The following is a 19,013-nucleotide window of genomic DNA, read 5'->3' as shown; positions in this document are numbered from 1 at the left end:
GAAGTTGATCGGATAACTTACTTTTAACACTTAAATTATACGGATGTTTAAATATCCCTTAACAGCTTTGAAGTGAATTAAATACAATCTCCTAAGTGATGACGTGCCAAAGAAAGTGAGTTCACTCACCTAATAGCGTGTGAAAGAATTAAAAATGGAAAAAGTAACTATAGAATCATACACATACTATTTTTTTATAGATGAATATATAATTAATATTTTAAATATTATTTTCCTTATATATGGAGTAACTTTTATTAAAATCCAAAAATAGATTAAAATGAAGCTTTTACCTCTTCTTGGCTTAGCAACAACTTTAGCTTCGAAGTTAATTGTTTAAGATGTGGTGGATCTATTTTTGGATATTGGAGGTAACTTGAAATCTGATAAAGATGTGGTGACGCTGGAGAAGGAAATGTGGAGTAAATTTATCGGGCTGGATTTTGGAGAAGTCCCTCTCAAAAGAAGCTCATTGTTAATGGTGTATTCAGGAAGAAAGAAATAGCGAACTGGTGGTTTGGTTGGGGTTTTGGGGAAGCGGTGGTTTGGAAGTTACGATGAAAGAAGTTTGGACGGTGAAGTTTGTTGAAAAATACGAAGAGGAAAAAAATGAATAGTGAAAAGCTAAAAATGGTGGAGAAGAAGGGAGAAGAAAGAAGTGATGAGGGGGGTGGGTGGGGGAAGAGTTTGGGGGAAATGTATTTTTAATTAATTAATGTAAATTAATTTTAAGAAATGTTAAAGAAATAATAGTGAAAATAATTAATAAAAAAAATTAATTAATAACGTGGTGCTGACATAGTTATGATGTGGCACTTACATGATTGTAATTTAACAAGTGAGAGTGACATTATTGACTTCAAAAATGTTAAGGGATATTTAAATACCCGTATAGTGGTAAAGTAAATTGTTCTGTCAAGTTCAAGGGTATTTTATGTGTTTTCTCAAATTTTAATCACAAACTTAAGAGTTTATTAAGAGAGCTGATGAATTTCACCATATATTCGTTTTTATGGATTGAATAGTAGCTTCGTATTACCAATAATCTAATCTATCAAAGCCTTAATCAATAAAGATTCTTGATATATGTATCGATAGAAAATAACAGCTATCCAATAAAAAGATCTTTCTTGAAAAAAAATACATAAAAAATAAATTGTAAAGCATTTTAGAATAACACTCATAAAGTATACATATATAAGTAAAATTGAAAAGGTTATGAAATTGAAATTGTGATGGGCTCGAAAAATAACTGGAAAATGCGATATTTAGTGTGAGAATTTTAAATCCCACAACCATCGATCTCCGTGCTGGTAAATGTTGTGTCCAGTTGTTGCACCATTTACTCCCCATCCAAGGAATGTTTTGAAAAAGGCTTAATCCATTGGTTAGACATTAATTTTCACTTAGATATTTTAATTAGATTTTATTTATTTGAGACACCTCACGTAAGAATTCAATATGTCATTTTGACACTTTTTTTGTATTCGACAAAAAAATGATGGTGAGTGTGTTTCACTCACGGATGCTGTGTAAAGTGTTAAATTAAATGAGGACATTTGTCATTTTGGTAAAAAGATAATTCTTAAATAATAAAGTATCAATTATAAAATAAAAAATATAAAAAGATGGCCAATGAATCAATGACACATGGCATTTTTTCCCAAATAATAACAAAAAAGGATTTAATCACCTTAAAAAAATCTTTAGGATCGGAGAAGCATCTCCCACCCCCACCCCATCGTGTTCTCCAACATTGTACAAGCAAGCACATTAGCACACACCCCTTAATCTTCTTTACTATATATTCGAAACTTTCTCCATCTCTTTTATTTAAATATTGTTCAATCCTTCTATGGTATAACTTTACTGAACTTGTGTAATTCAAAAAATTTCAAATAAATGCAGCTCCACAAATTTTATTGCTAAAAGAAAATTCTACGAATTTTATTGCTAAAAATAATAATCTAAGATCCAATGTACTTCTAAAAATACAAATGTATACGTGTTCATATCACATTGTTAAGTATCTTTTAATGGGGATTATCTCATTTTCTTAGTGACTTCTTATTCATCCCCAACTTTTCACGTTTTTTCTTCAAATTTCAGTCTTTTTTTCTCAAATTAAATTGAGGAAGAAAGGCATCATCCTTGGGAAATCTTGGGAAAAGCTCTGGTGTTTCGAATTAGATTCCTCGTTTGTGGCATCATCGAATCTATTTCACCATGGAAGAAGTTCAAGCTTGAGAAAATGGTGGTTGAAAAAATGGGAAGAAGAAGGAAATATAAAATAAAAATTGGTGTCTAAAATGAACACAGCTTAGTTCAGGTGTGTAAATGAAAGTTGGTGCCAACTTTAAGGGACACCAATGGGTTAATCTGTGGTAGTAGGCGCTTGTTATGCAGATCAATTTTGAAATCAAAATAGTGAAAAAACACAGATGTTTTTGCAGCCTTTGTTAACATGAAATTCCCACAAATTGGTGAACTTTTTGTGTGTGAGGATCATTCTGCAATTGCGTAAAGCTTATAACAATAATAATATAATAAACCTCAGACATTTATTGTCAATCAGCAAGTTGTTCATGAAATTATATATAGTTACACTTTTACTCGGACAAACCTACCGATGATAGTGTTGATGTTGCTGTTGGTTTCGTTAAGGAATATTGTTGAAAATCAGACTAGAGCTAGCCTGGTCAGGAGATGGCCGTTATTCTAAATGTTATTCGAGTGTTGACAAGACTTTTCTTCATTACTATCCACTTTTGAGGCAGCGGTTATGCATGATCAACAAAGTTCACCATAAGAATTTAATTAGACAAGTAGTCATTCCTGCAAAAATACTCGATGATCCACATATATATATACTTGAAACTAATAAACTGTACCTGTGTAATAATGTTGAAAAGTTTTTTTCCTCATTTACTAGGTACTAATGCACTGCCTTGCCATGTTGATGGTCTATTGGAAGTGGACATGGGTATTATCATTATCCTTACGTTACTAAATGTAGAGCTTAAAATACTTAACTAAGCTCTGATTCAATTGAACATTTTTTTTAAAAAAAAAATCTGTCTACCTTCCCAGGGGGGTGGTGTACATGTATTTGGTACAGACCTCTACCTACCTGTTAATTATATAAGCAAACGTACAATGGAGGGGGACAAGAGCCTATACCTTCATGACATTATATTTCAATTGAACGCCTCAACTGCTAATGAAATATTTTAATTAGACATTTTCAATTTAAATTTAAGTTTTTTTTTTTTTGCGCATATGTTATCATTGTCTATATTGATGGTCCATTGGAGGTGACCATCATCCCCAAGTGAGGAAGCTAATTATTCAAACTGGAAGAGATAAAGTCAAGATTTCATTGGAGGGAAATCTTGATAAAGTCAGTTTTTGTGTTAAATATGGATGGGCAAAAAGGAGCTCCAAAAGTTATATGAAAAATTACTTGAATGAGTATCTTTTAATAAATAATTACTGATTTTAGCGATAATTTTTATTTTTTATCATTTATAGTAACATATAGCTATACTATGATAAATCTGTAATATATATCAAAAGTGAATTATGTATGCAATATATATGTATTATAAGTGTTTTAAAATATATTATGGTTGTTTGGTAAGAAAATGACACATTGTATTACAACTCTTAAGTGTATTAAAATGTGTGATAAATGTATTATCCATCGATAAAACTTATATTATATGTGTTTTATAAATTGTTTACCGTAATATGTATTAAAAGTGTATTATAAATGTATTAAAAGTGATCAAGTGAAAAAAATATTGCTATAGATGGTAAATATTTTCTTTATATAGTATATACATGTAAGTTTTCCAATTAATCTTTGGCACACAATATGCTCTCTAGGTTCATCTTTACTTGTTCACTTTAAACTTTGCACGTCCATTAAAAAAACAATGATTAGTATGTTTTTGGCATCCTATGATGTTTTCTCCTACTTTTTTTTGTTTACGAATCTTGCCTTGAGTTTAAAATAATGTTCCCAAGTTGGAGAAGTTCACAAAAATAGCGTTTTACTTTTTAAGCATAGGATCAAATATTAGTCTCTTTAAGTATGTTCGGTATAAGTTGACAAAAATGATCTATTATATTTTAAAGTATGTTTAAAATAATCTCTTTAAGTATGTAGTTAAAGAATTATGGTCCTATAAGTATAGCAAAAATTATCACTTCAATTCTCCGACAAAATATTATCTATAGAATTTGACATGAACTAAAAAACAGCATAGTTGACATTCCCGAATTGTTTGAACATAATTTAAGATCAGGGGCTTGTTTTGCAGATCATCACAATTGAATTCTCCTATTTTCCCCCATGTTTTTGCAGCCTTTGTCGCATTTGTTAATAATTGCAAAAAGCTTATGACAATAATAATAAACCTCAAGGCTAATGCAACGATAAAATCTATTTATTGGTCATAGTGTTCTGAGTTCTAATATTTTCTTTGTTTTGGAGGTTAAATGTGAACTGAGAAACTAAAGTTATACTAAGCCAATGTGACGCACGCAAGTCTCAACCACAAAGCAAGCTAGCAATGAGTAAGTACAACCATGTCAAGTAGCAATAATTTCTTCATCATCAGTGGGTCTTCTAGATTTTTAAGGAGCTAGAGAACCATTAACTGATAAAGCTTAAAATATGAGCAACACTAATGAAAGATAAAAAAAAACAGAAATACCTGATTGATGTTCAACCATATAGTCTCTGTATATACACGTATTGCCTCTGGACAGATAAGTCCTGGACAAAAAAGATGGATAAATGAACAGTAATTGTTGAGACACAAGGTTTATTTACACTTGTACCTATTTCCTTCGGAATCCATTTCAAACAAAAAAAATGCTGTACATGCAGGTCTCATGAAAGGTCTATGCTGACTCTTCGTGGATGGCGAAACAAATGCCTCCGTTTCCTTACAAAGGGCTTCTTCTCTGATCCTCTTTCTGGTTTTAAATTAATTGCTTCAGTACAAAGCTTGGAGTTGACCTCCTCCGAATCCTGGACAAAACAGCTTGCAAGTTCCTCACTTGATGTTGAAGACAACACAATTTGGTTTATCCCTGTTCCAGAACTGGACACCTCTAAAACTTCAGGCACGTGCCTTGGTTTCTTTGCAGACTGCTCTACTAATTGTGAAGACGGTATCATTTCATTTACTTTATAAACATAGACATCAGAGGAGTTAACCTCCCTATGGCACAAAGCAGAAGTATTGGGTAGGTTATTTTCCAGACCATTCCATTCATGGTTCTCATTTTCCTCCTGAGAATCCAAAACGATATAACCTGCAAGTTCCTCAGGCAAAGTTGGCGAGTTATATTTTGCTGCATCAGGATCAGATACTTCCTCTACTTTAGCCCTAAGATCTTCCTCATCATGTATCTCTATAGAATTTGGATATCCACAGTAACTACTGCTTCGACAACCTGGATTCATCTTTTCAGTATCGAGGCTACTAGCATTTCTTCCAAGAAACATGGTCTCGGATCTCAAAATGCTGGAAGCATGTGCTGCTGCAAAATGATCAACAGGCTGCCTCCTTGATTTCATGGTTGGTGAAACGGTCATCTGCTCCTCAATTATCTCTTCCTATTAAAAATATAAGAAACAAGACACCTAAGTTAACCACTGGAGATGTGCTCGGATGTGCAAATATAAACTGGATGAGAGACAGGAACAATGTGAAGTGACAACGCTAGGTTAAATATAAAACCCTCTGAACATCAGAACTAAACATGAGATATTAAGACAAGTACAAATGCACCACTCGAGAAAGGAGACAAAATGAAACAACAAAATTGATTGCTTTGTCATAGATGTAGTTGAAAAGGCCTCTTTACCATTTTCTCTACCTTGTCCCATACCACCCCAAACCTTTATCACCCAACATCCAGAGAAATGGTTTGATAACTAACATCTGGAAATAGTGAAGTTCCCTAAATTATTGTCCTCGTCACTTCCTTACTTCTATTGTACAAATTTTATCACAGACAATTCCCTGGGAACATGAGCAATCACAAAAGAGAATCCATGCAACTATTCTATGGACTTTCATCCAGAAAGACCTATCATTTTGTCACAAAAAGTAGCAAATTTAAGCAAAAGAATGATAAGATTGATTACCTCTATAGGAGACATGACATTCCTAAATGGATTCAGTGAAGCCTTTTGCCCATATAGCCGACAGCTGTCATAAGTAAGTGACTTTGCAGAATCTTGTGGTCGAGACAAATCTCTAGAAACCACTTCTGATACTCCAGCACTCTTGAAACCCCTTATAAGGTTGGCTACAGGAGATAAAGTAGGAAGTTCATCCTCACGTGACCTCAAGTCATCAGCATAACTTGCTTCTCTTGCATTGCAAGTTTCCTGAAGTAAGCTCAAACTAGTATTTTCCTCTCCTAAGCAATTTAAAGACGAGTTGTCATCAAAATCAGCCGGAGAAACCTTCTGAGCTCTACTTCTGGTAATTTCACAGATCAATCTCTTGATATGTTCCCGTTTGCAATCAACATCTTCAGTTGAGAACCAACTTTCAGAAAGCTGAAAAATAGAATATTACCAAACTATCAAATAAAGTTCCAGTAGAACATGAATAATCATTCAACACAAGAAACAATAGCAGCGCTCCAGTAGTAGTTGATCACATATGTAACTGTCAAAATGGTTTACCATCAACTCTAAGACTGTTAAATCCCTACAGGGTTCACTAAAATCGTGCAATCTTTAACTACAAACATCAAACTAATGAAGTAATGATTCACAGAGATGAGAGGGGCGGCATTTAACAGACAATAACTCGTGAAAAGAGGCATCTTGTAGCCACATAGTGCAACACCCTGCAAATCTTTTTTTTTATTGAGACAAGTAACAAAACACCCTGCAAATCTTAACATTAGGCCACAAGTAAGGAATGACACAACAAAAAAAGAAGTTGCAGATGATGGGAAGAGACAAGCACAATGAATCACCATAACTCGTAGGCTCACCCTCCACCCCTTTATTGAATTTCACAACTACAGGACAGGAATGTTAAATTACCTTAAGATTTTTTACCAAACTTTATTACTCCCATCACGATGCGATACCAAGAAGTATGACAAAATGCAGACATGTAAGTTCTTAGAGTTAAAGCTGCATGACGTAGTTCAGATTCATCGACCTTCAAATTGCACCTCATCAAGGAAACAGTTAAATCTATGTAGTATCAACTAAAATTGCAGAGTACTAACCATCCACATCCCATTCATTTCGTAACATTATATGAAGCCTTGTTATATAAACAAAGTCAGGTTAATGAGAGATGACAATGAATGAACTGCAAAAGCTTCTCCAAAGTCCAAGATATACTCACTTCATGCCTCCCAACTTACATAAAATTATAATTCTCAGCTCAATTCAAAATGATATAACAAGGAAGAGACAGCTTACAAATTTGGAGGATGCACTTATTAGGGAGAGCTTGAAGTTGATTGGAGCCTGCTCCAAAAAAAGTTCCACATAATGGAGCAGAAAAAGGCCACAATCAAATGAGTTCTCCTGCTGTGGCAGCTGGAAGCAAAAGTAATAGGAGTGCGAGAGTAAGATGTTTTAATATAAAAGACTGTAGCAAAATACAGATTTGTTATGATGGTTTACTGCAGTTTTAATTTTCCAAAAGTATTTTTCAAGAAGTATGCATGCGAGCTGCAAACACCAAACTTAACTCAAGTCTCGGCAAATAGATGAAATCATGAAAGAGACCAAATACTATAGGAAATAGAATCGATACTGCCGAAAACTTAACAATGTATACATTTGATGAAAACTCATTTGCAAGAGAATGTGGTCGCTAAATCCCTTATTATATGCTATATGAGAACATTAAAAGTAGTAACTCTTCCTGTAACACGTCATTTTTCACTGGAGTCTGCTCACCTCTATGTACTCAACTGAATCCTCCTCGAAAAGTTGTGGAATTCTTTCTTCTTCCTTTGGTTTATTTCAGTTTATGCTTCCCCTCCCCCTGTCTTTTTCTTTTTTTCCCCTTTTTTTTGTATAATTTGAGGCAAGGTTGGTTGGAAAAGTAGAGGGGAGCAGTTCCCAATTCGACCAAAAAGGGTCAATGGAACTGTTCAATATATAACACAAGCCCCAAATTTTTTAAGTGTTCCAGTGATAAATGATTAACATTTATACAGTATAAGTAGTGCAAGAGCTTTGTACTCGAACAGACAATTAACAAATGCTAAATTAGTAAATATAAATATGTGAGGAGCATGCAAAGTTCTCAACTGAAGGACCTTTCTGTTGAACTAATGCAATAAAAGGCTAGGTAGAATTTTGCAGTTTAATTCAAAGAGCAGTAAAAACGCAATGGGGCATTTCATAGTTTTAGAAAGAGATGATTGCTTATCCACAAAGTATGAGCATACATCACCACATAGGCCCAAGATTAAGGGTTTTTTTCTCAAATGTACATAGAAACAAAATCAATCTGTAGAACTGTAGCATTCAGCAGGCATGAAGATTTGAAATTTGAAAAATCGCCATGTTCAAATGTAATAGATGCAAATTAGAAAAACCAGTTGGCTACATGAGCTGTACTTTACATGGCCACATTACTCGCAATGGATTTTAAAAAAAAAAGTGCAGATAGATGATTACGTTGGAGATGTAGAAAAAGATTTTTTTAAAAGTTAAAAAGTAGGTTACTTTATAAAGAGTAGTTATCAAGGTAAAAGAGTAAGATACTTGTGACTCGTTTGGTTTGGGAACAAGTTCTCCCGGAATTATTCATCCCAGGATTGTTATCTCACCCCCTCAATGTGGAATAAGAATAATCTTACAATCCCAGGATAAATTATTCCAAAATTTTATCCCAAACCAAACATGGGATAAACTCATCCTAAAATTAGTCCAGGGATTAGTTGTCCCTCGCACCAAGCAAGCCCTTAAGGAAATTGGTCGAGTCTAAATAAAGAGTACGATAAAGTACTTAAGGAAGTTGGTCTAGTTCTTTTTCCTCTCAATCTCTACTCTTTTTTTTTTTTTGGGGGGGGGGGGGGGGGGGGTTAAGGGGGCACCTTCATATCAGGGCAAGCTTGCACACACCTCAACTAATCCAGCGCGTAGTATGTCCAATCCAAAAGTACAGATGCTCAACAGCAAGTCGGGGTGCTTTTTGGTTGCAACTAGCATCTTACAAGTTCATAGTGTCAAATTTTAAGGAACTCAATTCTTCCCATGTTTTCTCAAAAACCAACCTCACTTCTTTCCATTGCAATTCTAACCCTGTAGTTTAGACAATTACAAAAATCACACCTATGCAAAACATGAATTTTGAGTAACAAATATTTCTTCATATCAATATGATGTATTCAGATATTGGTACATACTTTATCTTTCAAGTATGTCAAGGAGTTGGATATTGGGCTTAATTTACGAGACATTTGGTAGGGTGTCTAAAAATAGTTATGAATAGGGTGTATTAGTAATGTTGATATTAGGTAGGTGTGTTAAAAATAACAAGCATTGCATAGTTTCTAAATAAATAAAAAGGTTGCTTACAATCATACCCTCCACAAACATGGTGGAAAGGATGTGGAAAAGGTTTTGAGGGGCCATTGTGTCTTTAACCATGCATTAATAACCCTTGCATTGTTAATACCATGATGTGCCATGTATTAGTTTTATATAGCATAATACCAAATAGATTGTATTATGACATAGGTTGAAAGTGTACCAAACAAAGGTATTATTAATACACAAAGTTAATGCATCCTACCACACGGCCCCATAGAGTTGGCCAATGAGGTAAGGATCATCCAAACCCATATTAGATAACAACAGTTATTGACACACCGAACTGGACATCTGGAGTGTCAACTAGATGTCAAGTAACTAATAAATTCACTTCCCCAAATTGTAATTACTATAGAGTAAATAAATTTAACAGAACCTCACTAGATTATATTTATGATACAATAAAGTACACATGAGGTTGAAGATGATAATATAACTGTTTTGTTAACCTATAAACAGCAAGAGTGTTCATTACATATGTGCAATAACCAGATTTCCGAAAAGACAACCATTGTTTTTGTTGACAATAACCTGAAAAGGAAACGACATTTTCAATGCATGATAGAGAGATGGGGAATGAGTGATACCTCAAGACGGACAAACGGAAGACTCAAGAACTTCTTCGCAACATCCTCTCCCACTTCCTTGTGCCTCTCTTTCCACTCTTCCAATAAGTAACTGCACTCACATGACATGAAAATTTCTCTATTTCCATTATAATACAGAAGCTATCTGAGTCTTTCATAGTGAAATCTCAAACGAATTTCACTAATATAGAGACTACCTTATAAAGAAGTCTCCAGAAAATCGTAGTAGTTTGCAATATGCTCAGTTGTTTGGTGAATGACTAAATGCTACATAGTAAACTATTGATAGGGATGTACATATAGTATACAAAACATGGTTAACTTGTTGTACATGATTGTGACTAAATTAATAACTACTCAACCTTGTGAGTCAAAGCAACCAAAAATGGATTATACCTTTGTATAAGATTCTTCAGGCCTTTGTGGCTCCCTCGGATTGAGTCCATGTGCAAGATGCATGGAACCCTAGATGATTTCTCCATTTCTTCCTCTGCTAGAAACTTTCTCCAGTTAAGAATAATCCTTCTAACTAGAAACAGAAACATACAAGCCATGGAATATACCTCTAAAGGTAACAACCTCGCCAGGGTGACAGATGACTATCAAACTCCAGTGGAGACTGTCACAAGAAAATAATGTTATAGTGGAGAGCAGCACTATAAAAGTCCTAACATATAAGATGGCTCTATAACTGCTTCTACCTGAAGTTGACTGGAATAAAAATGAAATCCTTTCCAAAAAGATTGACTTTTGTGGTCCATCTACGAACTCGCAGGAAAGCAGCTCTACCTTCACAAGCTTTAGAAGGATCTCTATCCAGATCAGCAAGCTTTCTAAAGAAAAAGCTATTGAAAAAATGGAACCTGCCTTTTTCCTCCAGATTCATTTTGTTCTTCAAATACCTGGTAATTCATTTCATCAATTGAGTTTTCCATCTTCACTGTGTTACGCAAACAGATGAGCAGGAGAAGAAAAATACAAGGAGATAAGAAGTAGAGAACTTCAGAATAACTGAATGAAATTTCCATTTCCTCGTCTTAGGATGTTGAAATTTGTGGTTTCCAAGAACGATTTTGAATATCATTTTGATCAGAACAATAGTGCAGAACAGTGCAGTCATAGACCACAAGAAAGTATTCAGGGTAGATCTCCATCTTACTTCCATAGATGAATTGTTTGAATAAATTCTATATCCGTAGTACATATACACACACAGAAAATTGGGGAAAAAAAATTAAAAGGAACTTTGAAATGTTATACCCTTGGATGATGATTAGAGCCAGATAATAAGGTAATAAAAGTAACAGAGAATCCTCCATTTATGACAACCCTAGTATCACCAGTATTAGTTTGCTCTCAAGCACTGGGTACTCTACAACATGGTTAGGTGTTGAAACAAGCAGACCATTAAAATTTATCTTTGGGTGTGAGCCTTGAAAGAAACTCCTGTAATACTGTGAATAGCATGAACTGGGACTACAGAAGATCTGATAGTTATTTGCAATGGGGCCTATATTTTGCAAATGGAGGTGGTTGATTCATGTTGCCCATAAACAAACATCTATAACCAGGAGAGAGGAAGGGATAGAGCAATGGAAATAACCAAGTCTGGTAAAAGATGAACCTACTATGCAGTGAAATGATCACGCGTCAATCATGCAGTAAATTTTGACCTGTCCTGATAAAAAAGCTGAAACACAAAGTAGTAACATTTGACCTAAGAGTAACACAGATGCCAAGCCACTAAATGATTCTTTTTATTTGCGGTCTAACAAAAGTAGATCATACTACCAGATGTTGATAACGAACAACATGTCAATAGTTAATACTTACGAGAACAACTAAGTTCAAATAGATGAATAATTCCAGAAAGAAAGATTATAAGAACAAAAAACATTAGCTAAATTTAATTCCAATCCAAGTTAGCAAGATTTGGGAAGTACCAACTGAAATACGTACATATAAACTCACATAATGTAAAAGTCAATGATGGTATCATTGACGAAAGTCTTAGGCTTTAATAGATCAACATCTCTCTTACTTATGGAAACAGCATCTGGATCCCCTTCTGGAAAAATAATTTCTTCAAAGTTATCCCTGGAACTGTAGATAATGAAATAAGATTGAAACATCAAACAATGTGAAATTACTAAAGATACACGGAAGTTGGAAGCATGTGTAATAGGAAGATTCAGAAGTGGAAGACGCATAACTTATGGCAAAACTTTCAAACTTAGCTCTTAATCACTGTCCATTAACCCAATTCAAAGTTCAATATTCAACTATCTTTCTCTTTTCGTTTTTGGTGTGATTTTAAATTCATTAGATTACTGTAAAGATTGAGCTTTTACAGTAAATAGTGCTAGAAATACATAGAAGAAAGAAAAGTCTGAGGAATATATATCTTACCCTAGAACTTTATAAATACTACATGAACCCAAGATATGTAAAACTAGCAAACTAGTAGTCTTTCATCCTGGCTCTCCACCTCATAACTGCATCAAATCTTTTGGCAACAAAAGAGAAAAATCGCCACTAAAAGACCTTGTACAATAATTCATAAGTCAAAGACAAAGACAGGAGGAGTGGCCATATGGTCAGTCACCAGTAACTGTTTAAATCGCCAATTGCAAATTGAAGAGCTGGTCATTCTCTCTTAGACCTTAATCAACTTGCCACCATCAGATTCACATTGAAAAGCAACAAGGATAAGTATCTCTTACTTGGGATGATCATGCTCTTCAACTGAAATGCTTTTCCGTCCAAAAAATGGACTATAGCTCCTTGTGGGATCAAGTCTGACAAAGGAAGCATTATCATGATATAAACATATTAAGAATTCTATCAAACAGGGGAAAGGGAATTAACAGCAAGATTTTAAAAGCTACTCAAGGGCAAATCAATAACAAATTGAACCTTAATCATCCATTCCTGATACTACAATCATCTTTAGTAGTTTCACTCAATTCATACATCTCTTGTCCCTCAGACAGTCAATCCCACAACAATGAAGCATGTCATACAAGGCCAGGAGAATAAATTTAGAGAACTTTTTCAATCAAACAATTTCCAAATCCACAAATTCTAGTGGGAAAAAAAAACGTTCTGCTCCCACAGTCCATCAAAGAAGAAAACCCACTTTCTTCATCAAAAGAAAGAGCTTAAGCATTGTACACAGGAACACAAGTCTAACATTGAAGCTTAGCCAGACAAATCTGAAAAACAATAAAAGAGTATCTCAGCTGTGCATGGGGGAGGGCAGGGTGTTGAGACATTTGCCAATAAAACACAGATAAAGAAGGAATTAAAAGTAAACTTCATCATTACTGTCAAAAAGGAACTCAAGATCACCAAAGTATATTATCTATAAAATAAGAGTTAAGAGATGAGCCATCAATGCATTGTTCAATGAGGTATCTTACGCTGTAATGTTATTCCATTTATCTTTGTATCGCACATTCAGCATCTTAATTGCTTCTTGTATTTCGGACCAATCAGGGTCGAACAAAGCAAATGTCAACACAATAGCACCTGTAAATTTAGAGATAGTTTCATGTAAACAAAGATTAATCAACACTGGGATCACAGCTTAGAAAACTACCTATATTCTCCCCTAAGAGTAAATTACACAGAAAAATCTAACATTTCAATTTCCAAATCAAGTCTCGAATCCCTTCAAAAGCCATATATTTGATCCATCAAACAGTTACATTCAACGTAATCTCCAGTACATTTATGAGTAACAGTAATAAATTTTGAGTTTTGGCAAAAATATAGCATTCTCTTCTCCAACCTAATTGTAACAATTAATCTAGCTCAAGCACAAAGCAAGATTTTATTTTAGAGCATGACAGGTTCTTTAGAACAATACAGAGGATAGCATGACTCAGCTTCTTGCAATTGCAGCTTGAAACCATGAAATTAATCTTCAAATGTTGAGAAATGTAATAAAAAAAGGAAACCATCTAATTTACAATATCAACAATTATATGGGAAAGTATTCTATTGAACTCCTCTCAAACCTGAACTTTCATTATCAGTGTTAGCTACATCTGAATCCTTGGATTTGAGGTACAATTCCACAAGGGCAGTTTCAACCTATCATTAGCAACAAAGAAGTTAGCAAAGCTCCACTTGCCCTGTTGGTGTGGGGAAAAAAAAGAGAGGACGCACTATAACTCACACTTTTGCACCACTCTGAGTTAATAGTGATAATATCACAAAGTGTCCACTCAGATGTAAATGGTAACTTCATCCCGAAGGAGCCCTCAAGCTTTATGGAACTGCATGAAAAGGTCAAAATGGAACTTGTAGAATATGTATCTTCATACATGATGTGATCAGGTTTAACAACCACCGGAACTTTCTGCAAAAAAGTAGCAAAATGGAAGGTGAAACATGCAATAGTTTTCTGCAAGCTTTGAAGAAATTTCAATCACAACTTGCATCGTTTTTTTTTTTTGATAAGGTAAATTTTTTTTTACTAACAACTGGAGAATCCCCGTATACAATACCAAAAGAAGAGACCCAGCAACAAAATATGGTTCTTAACTTTCATCATTATTTGTGTTTGATTCACTTTCTAAAATGGTTTAACCACTAATAGGGGAAAATACATGCCCATCTCTCCTTTTTCTCTTCTTCACAAGCTCTCCTCCTGCCCCTTCACCACTTCAAGCTTGGCAGTAAAGGAAAAAAGCAGGAAGATTGATGCAACATCAGCAATATATCATATCCTGAAATCAACTTAACACAAACCTAAGAATGGAACAGACATCACATTCTACCTTGCTGATTCACATTATGAGTTTTGAAGTGTAATGGAACGGAGAAGGAGTTGGGGTTTGTGTTGTATTTACCAACATACAGCTTGAATCCCACGGCAAATGATTTTTAATTATTACCGTGTGACTGATGTCTGGGTTCAATATGCTTTATGTTAGAAGTGCATTAACTAATAAACTGAAGCCTACACTATGTCACATGGATCTTCCAAAAGTTCAACAACACCAAGTTGCCAACGGAGAAACTGAGGACGGCACATTGACTAGAAGTAAAATCCGAACTTCTTTTAGAAAGATTACTATTAGAAGTTCAAAGTTATGATGGAACAAACAAAGCACCCAGAGAGGCTTGCTCTAGCTGATAACAAGCATTAATATCATTTTTCTTCTGTGGAACATCCAAATTTCAAAATTATTGAATTATAGAAAAGACTACAGAGAGCAGCATGCTCACCGTATCACATAGATTAGGACTCTGCATCAATTCTTGTTGGTTTCCAGAACCTTAAATGAAAAAACAGCACATCTTCATAAGCAAATAAATGGATTTATATGAGCAACCTTGGAAAATATGAAATGATATAATTTTAACAAACCCTTATTTTCTAGCAGACAACAAGATGCCTTGGATGATTCGACTTCGGTAGCATCATCTAAATCGAGAATAACTGGTTCATTCTGCAGAAATTTTGGATGGCAAGTCATAAAGTATTTTTTTTAATCAAGGGGATAGTCATAAAGCATTTGTTAGCAGTATGGTAAGTTTGAAACATGAAAAAATCGAGAAAGTTGGGTACATCAGCAAAATCTCTCCGACCAAAATTTTTGCCGTCAGTGATAGAACATTCAGGTGTTTTCATTCTTGTTATATGGGATTTGGCCCCAGAAGTGTCACATTTCAACTCAAGATGACAAAGCCAATCATCTGTCGAAGGCTTCAAATTTGAAGACCTAGATGCCACAGTGGAACCTGACTCCAATATATTCTTTTCTGCAACATCATCACTATCATCAATGTGTAGGATTTCAATCACCGGATCATTTTGTGTACTATTTATTTCTCCTGCAACTAAGAAAAATTGTTAAATAGAATAACCAGTACTTCTATAGTCATAAGAAGAAAAAAGATAAACTAATAGATGGACAAAAAACAGGGGAAAAATTAGCAATGAAAAAAGAAAACATCAAAAGGAATCAGCAAACAGAAATGGGTGTCACAGAACATATTAGCACCTATAGTTTGATCCAAAGTTGCGAAAGACATTTTCACTGGTTTTATAGATATGTTATTCATCTTCAATAAATCAAAAACCAAAAGCATGTAGACTATAAACAACATTGCTTCCTAAACGAAGCAGAAACTCTTCTGTTGTAAATTTTGAGCACAATCTGGTCACTGATCAGAAGAAACTGCAAGAATAAGCTAAATCACAAACTTATGTTTCTTGATCCCTATATATATATATATATATATATTAGCTTATTCTTATTCCCAATAACTTCTGTTCAATGTGTCTATCACCCCCATATATTAGTGCATGGCATCCTGAACCTGATTACATGTTCTGTCCTCGTCCATTACCTTCATTCTTCTGTTACATCACTGTTATTCCTTCTCTTTTCAATCTCCTTATTTTCTTTCAACTTTTATACTTTCCCCCTATTCTTCAGAATATGCAAATTTTACTTGCTTGCAGTAGCAGAGGACCATGATAAACTAAAGCATCAAATATATTAAAGTTCTTCCCATTCTAATTATGTGTTCAGTAAAGAAGAAGATAAGGTAGCTATATCAATATTCGTGTGATAGACAGTTCAAACAAAGCCACTCAAATTCCAGTTTCTTGGAATAGTAGTTAGAAAACAATCCAAACCAAGAAAAGCAATTGTGAACTAAATTAGGGTTTTGCAGAAACATACAGCAACGGAGATTTTTTCAATTAACATGAATCCAGAAGCTCTATTATTGTAAATTTAATTAAAAAAAAAAAAAAACTGGTCACTGATCAGAAGAAACTGCAAGAATAAGTTAAATCATAAACTTACGTTTCTTGATCCCTACATATCTATTAGCTTATTCTTGTTCTCAATACTTTTGGTCAATGTGTCTATCACCCCCCACCCCCATTTATTAGTGCATGGCATCCTGAACCTGATTACATGTTCTTTCCTCGTCCATTACCTTCACTCTTCTGTTACATCACTGTTACTCCTCTTCTTTTCAATCTCCTTATGTTCTTTCAACTTTTCTACTTTTCCCCCTTCTCTTAACTCCATTAGACACAACTCAGAATATGCAATTATTACTTTCTTGCTGTAGACGAAAACGATTATAAACTAAAAGCATCAAATATATATAATAGTTCATCCCATTCTAAGATAAGGAAGCGATATCCATATTGATAGACAGTTCAAACTGGAATACCCCGAATTTCAATTTCTTGGAATAATTGTTAAAAAAAAAAACGATCCAAATCAAGAAGAGAGCAAGAAAAGAGTTTGTAAAGTAAATTAGGGTTTTGCAGAAACGTACAGCAACGGAGAAAGCAATACTTATCGACGGGAGAATGGAATTTGTTAGGTTTTTGAATTTTGAATGTTTGCAATAACTTTTTAGAGTTTTTCTCAAGTCGCTCATCTTCAGGGCTAAAATCGAAAACGGAGAGGTCGTGATTCTTGCTAGGGTTTCGCCTGCTCTTGCTTCTCGTCTTCGTCATTATGGATGATGGATCGTCTGAGAAATTTTGCACTATTTAAACATGTCAACTATTTGTATCCCAATTTAAACCACGCGCTTTGCCAAACTTTAAATACTTTTTGAAGTAATATTTTCTCTATTAATCAAATCGTTTAAACTTTATTTTTTTCTTTTACCATCTTAACTGTCTAATTAAGACCCAATTTACGAATTTGGAAAATAAATTAAAGATTTTTATATTTTTTTTAATTGTTAATAATTGTGATTCATAGTATTTTAGGTAATTTTTAAATAATATATGTTATCTTTTTGTTTCAATTTATATAACACTGATAAAATTTCTAGAGTTAATTAAAAAACTTATATGTCTTTTGAATTATTTATTATTGTGATTATAGACTCTTTATATCTTTTCAAAAAATATATGTTACTTCCTCTTCCTTAATTTATGTGGCGCTCTCAATCAAATTTTTTAAAATATTCTAAGTTGCTAATTGTTACCTTTTATAATAGTTTTTACATAATTTTCTATTATATAAAATATTTAAAAAAATTAGACAAACAAATTATAACAGAGAAAGTACAAAATTTTCAAAATACCCTCGGTTAGAAGCAGGCATATGACAAATAGTTATCTGCTTTTGGCAGCTTCTACATAATTTTTAAATACATAATAAATGAAAAATAAAAATAAGACAAACAAATTAAAATAGAGAAAAAAAAAACCTCGATTAGAAGCACACATATCGACGGGCAGTTGTTTGCTGATATAGTACAAACATTGCATATATTAAGGGGTTGTTTGGTAGGCCGCATTAAAACAAATAGTCCATGTATTAAGTATTGTATTATTTAGTACTATGTTTGATAGAAATTTGGGCATATGTATAACTAATTCATGGCTTAGTTATACCTCCTACATGGTATTATAGGATGTATTCCATCTGGAGGTATTAGTAATACATGAGATATAATACCATGGGATAAGTTTATGCAAAGACAAAAATATCCCTCAAATCATTTAAATTATTTTGTTTATTTTCTTGATTTTATGTTTTATATTTGTACTAGTAAATTTATTTAAATAAATTAGCTTACAAATTATTTAGAGAGAGTTGTTTGTTACTAAATAATTCCAATACAAATTAATATAATATTTGAAATGTGAGTTGTTTAACATTAACTAATTAAAAAAGAAAATATATCACACACGACGTTTGTGATCTTAATCAAATGTGTGTGTGTGTGTATATATATATATATATATATATTTGTGTGGTTTTCTAATTATTTGTATTTTGAACAATTTATAAAATTGCATATAAATTAAAATTACA

General features: G+C 33.6%; 1 protein-coding gene and 1 long non-coding RNA gene across 2 annotated transcripts; both read right to left on the bottom strand.

Annotated features, from left to right (window-relative positions):
• Positions 1-4,746: 4,746 nt before the first annotated feature.
• Positions 4,747-17,775, bottom strand: LOC125816278 (probable ubiquitin-like-specific protease 2A). Its single transcript, XM_049495865.1, has 16 exons — positions 17,512-17,775; positions 15,776-16,047; positions 15,575-15,656; positions 15,433-15,482; positions 14,378-14,560; positions 14,217-14,292; positions 13,617-13,725; positions 12,918-12,992; positions 12,166-12,297; positions 10,896-11,096; positions 10,758-10,813; positions 10,591-10,684; positions 10,195-10,285; positions 7,475-7,594; positions 6,167-6,586; positions 4,747-5,632 (listed from the first exon to the last, which is right to left on the bottom strand). Exons 1-16 carry the CDS (start codon positions 17,693-17,695, stop codon positions 4,901-4,903), a joined length of 2,877 nt encoding a protein of 958 aa, XP_049351822.1. The 5' UTR covers positions 17,696-17,775; the 3' UTR covers positions 4,747-4,900.
• Positions 16,432-17,226, bottom strand: LOC125816292 (uncharacterized). Its single transcript, XR_007442220.1, has 2 exons — positions 17,161-17,226; positions 16,432-16,560 (listed from the first exon to the last, which is right to left on the bottom strand). It is a non-coding gene; the product is annotated as an uncharacterized LOC125816292 (long non-coding RNA).
• Positions 17,776-19,013: the final 1,238 nt, after the last annotated feature.

This window comes from Solanum verrucosum, unplaced genomic scaffold (genome assembly GCF_900185275.1).
Source record: "Solanum verrucosum unplaced genomic scaffold, falcon-dt-bn FXZP01000261.1, whole genome shotgun sequence".
In the NCBI taxonomy this organism is placed as follows: Eukaryota; Viridiplantae; Streptophyta; class Magnoliopsida; order Solanales; family Solanaceae; genus Solanum; species Solanum verrucosum.
Note: the sequence above shows the minus strand (reverse complement) of the source record. Positions and strands in the feature narration are given on the sequence as shown.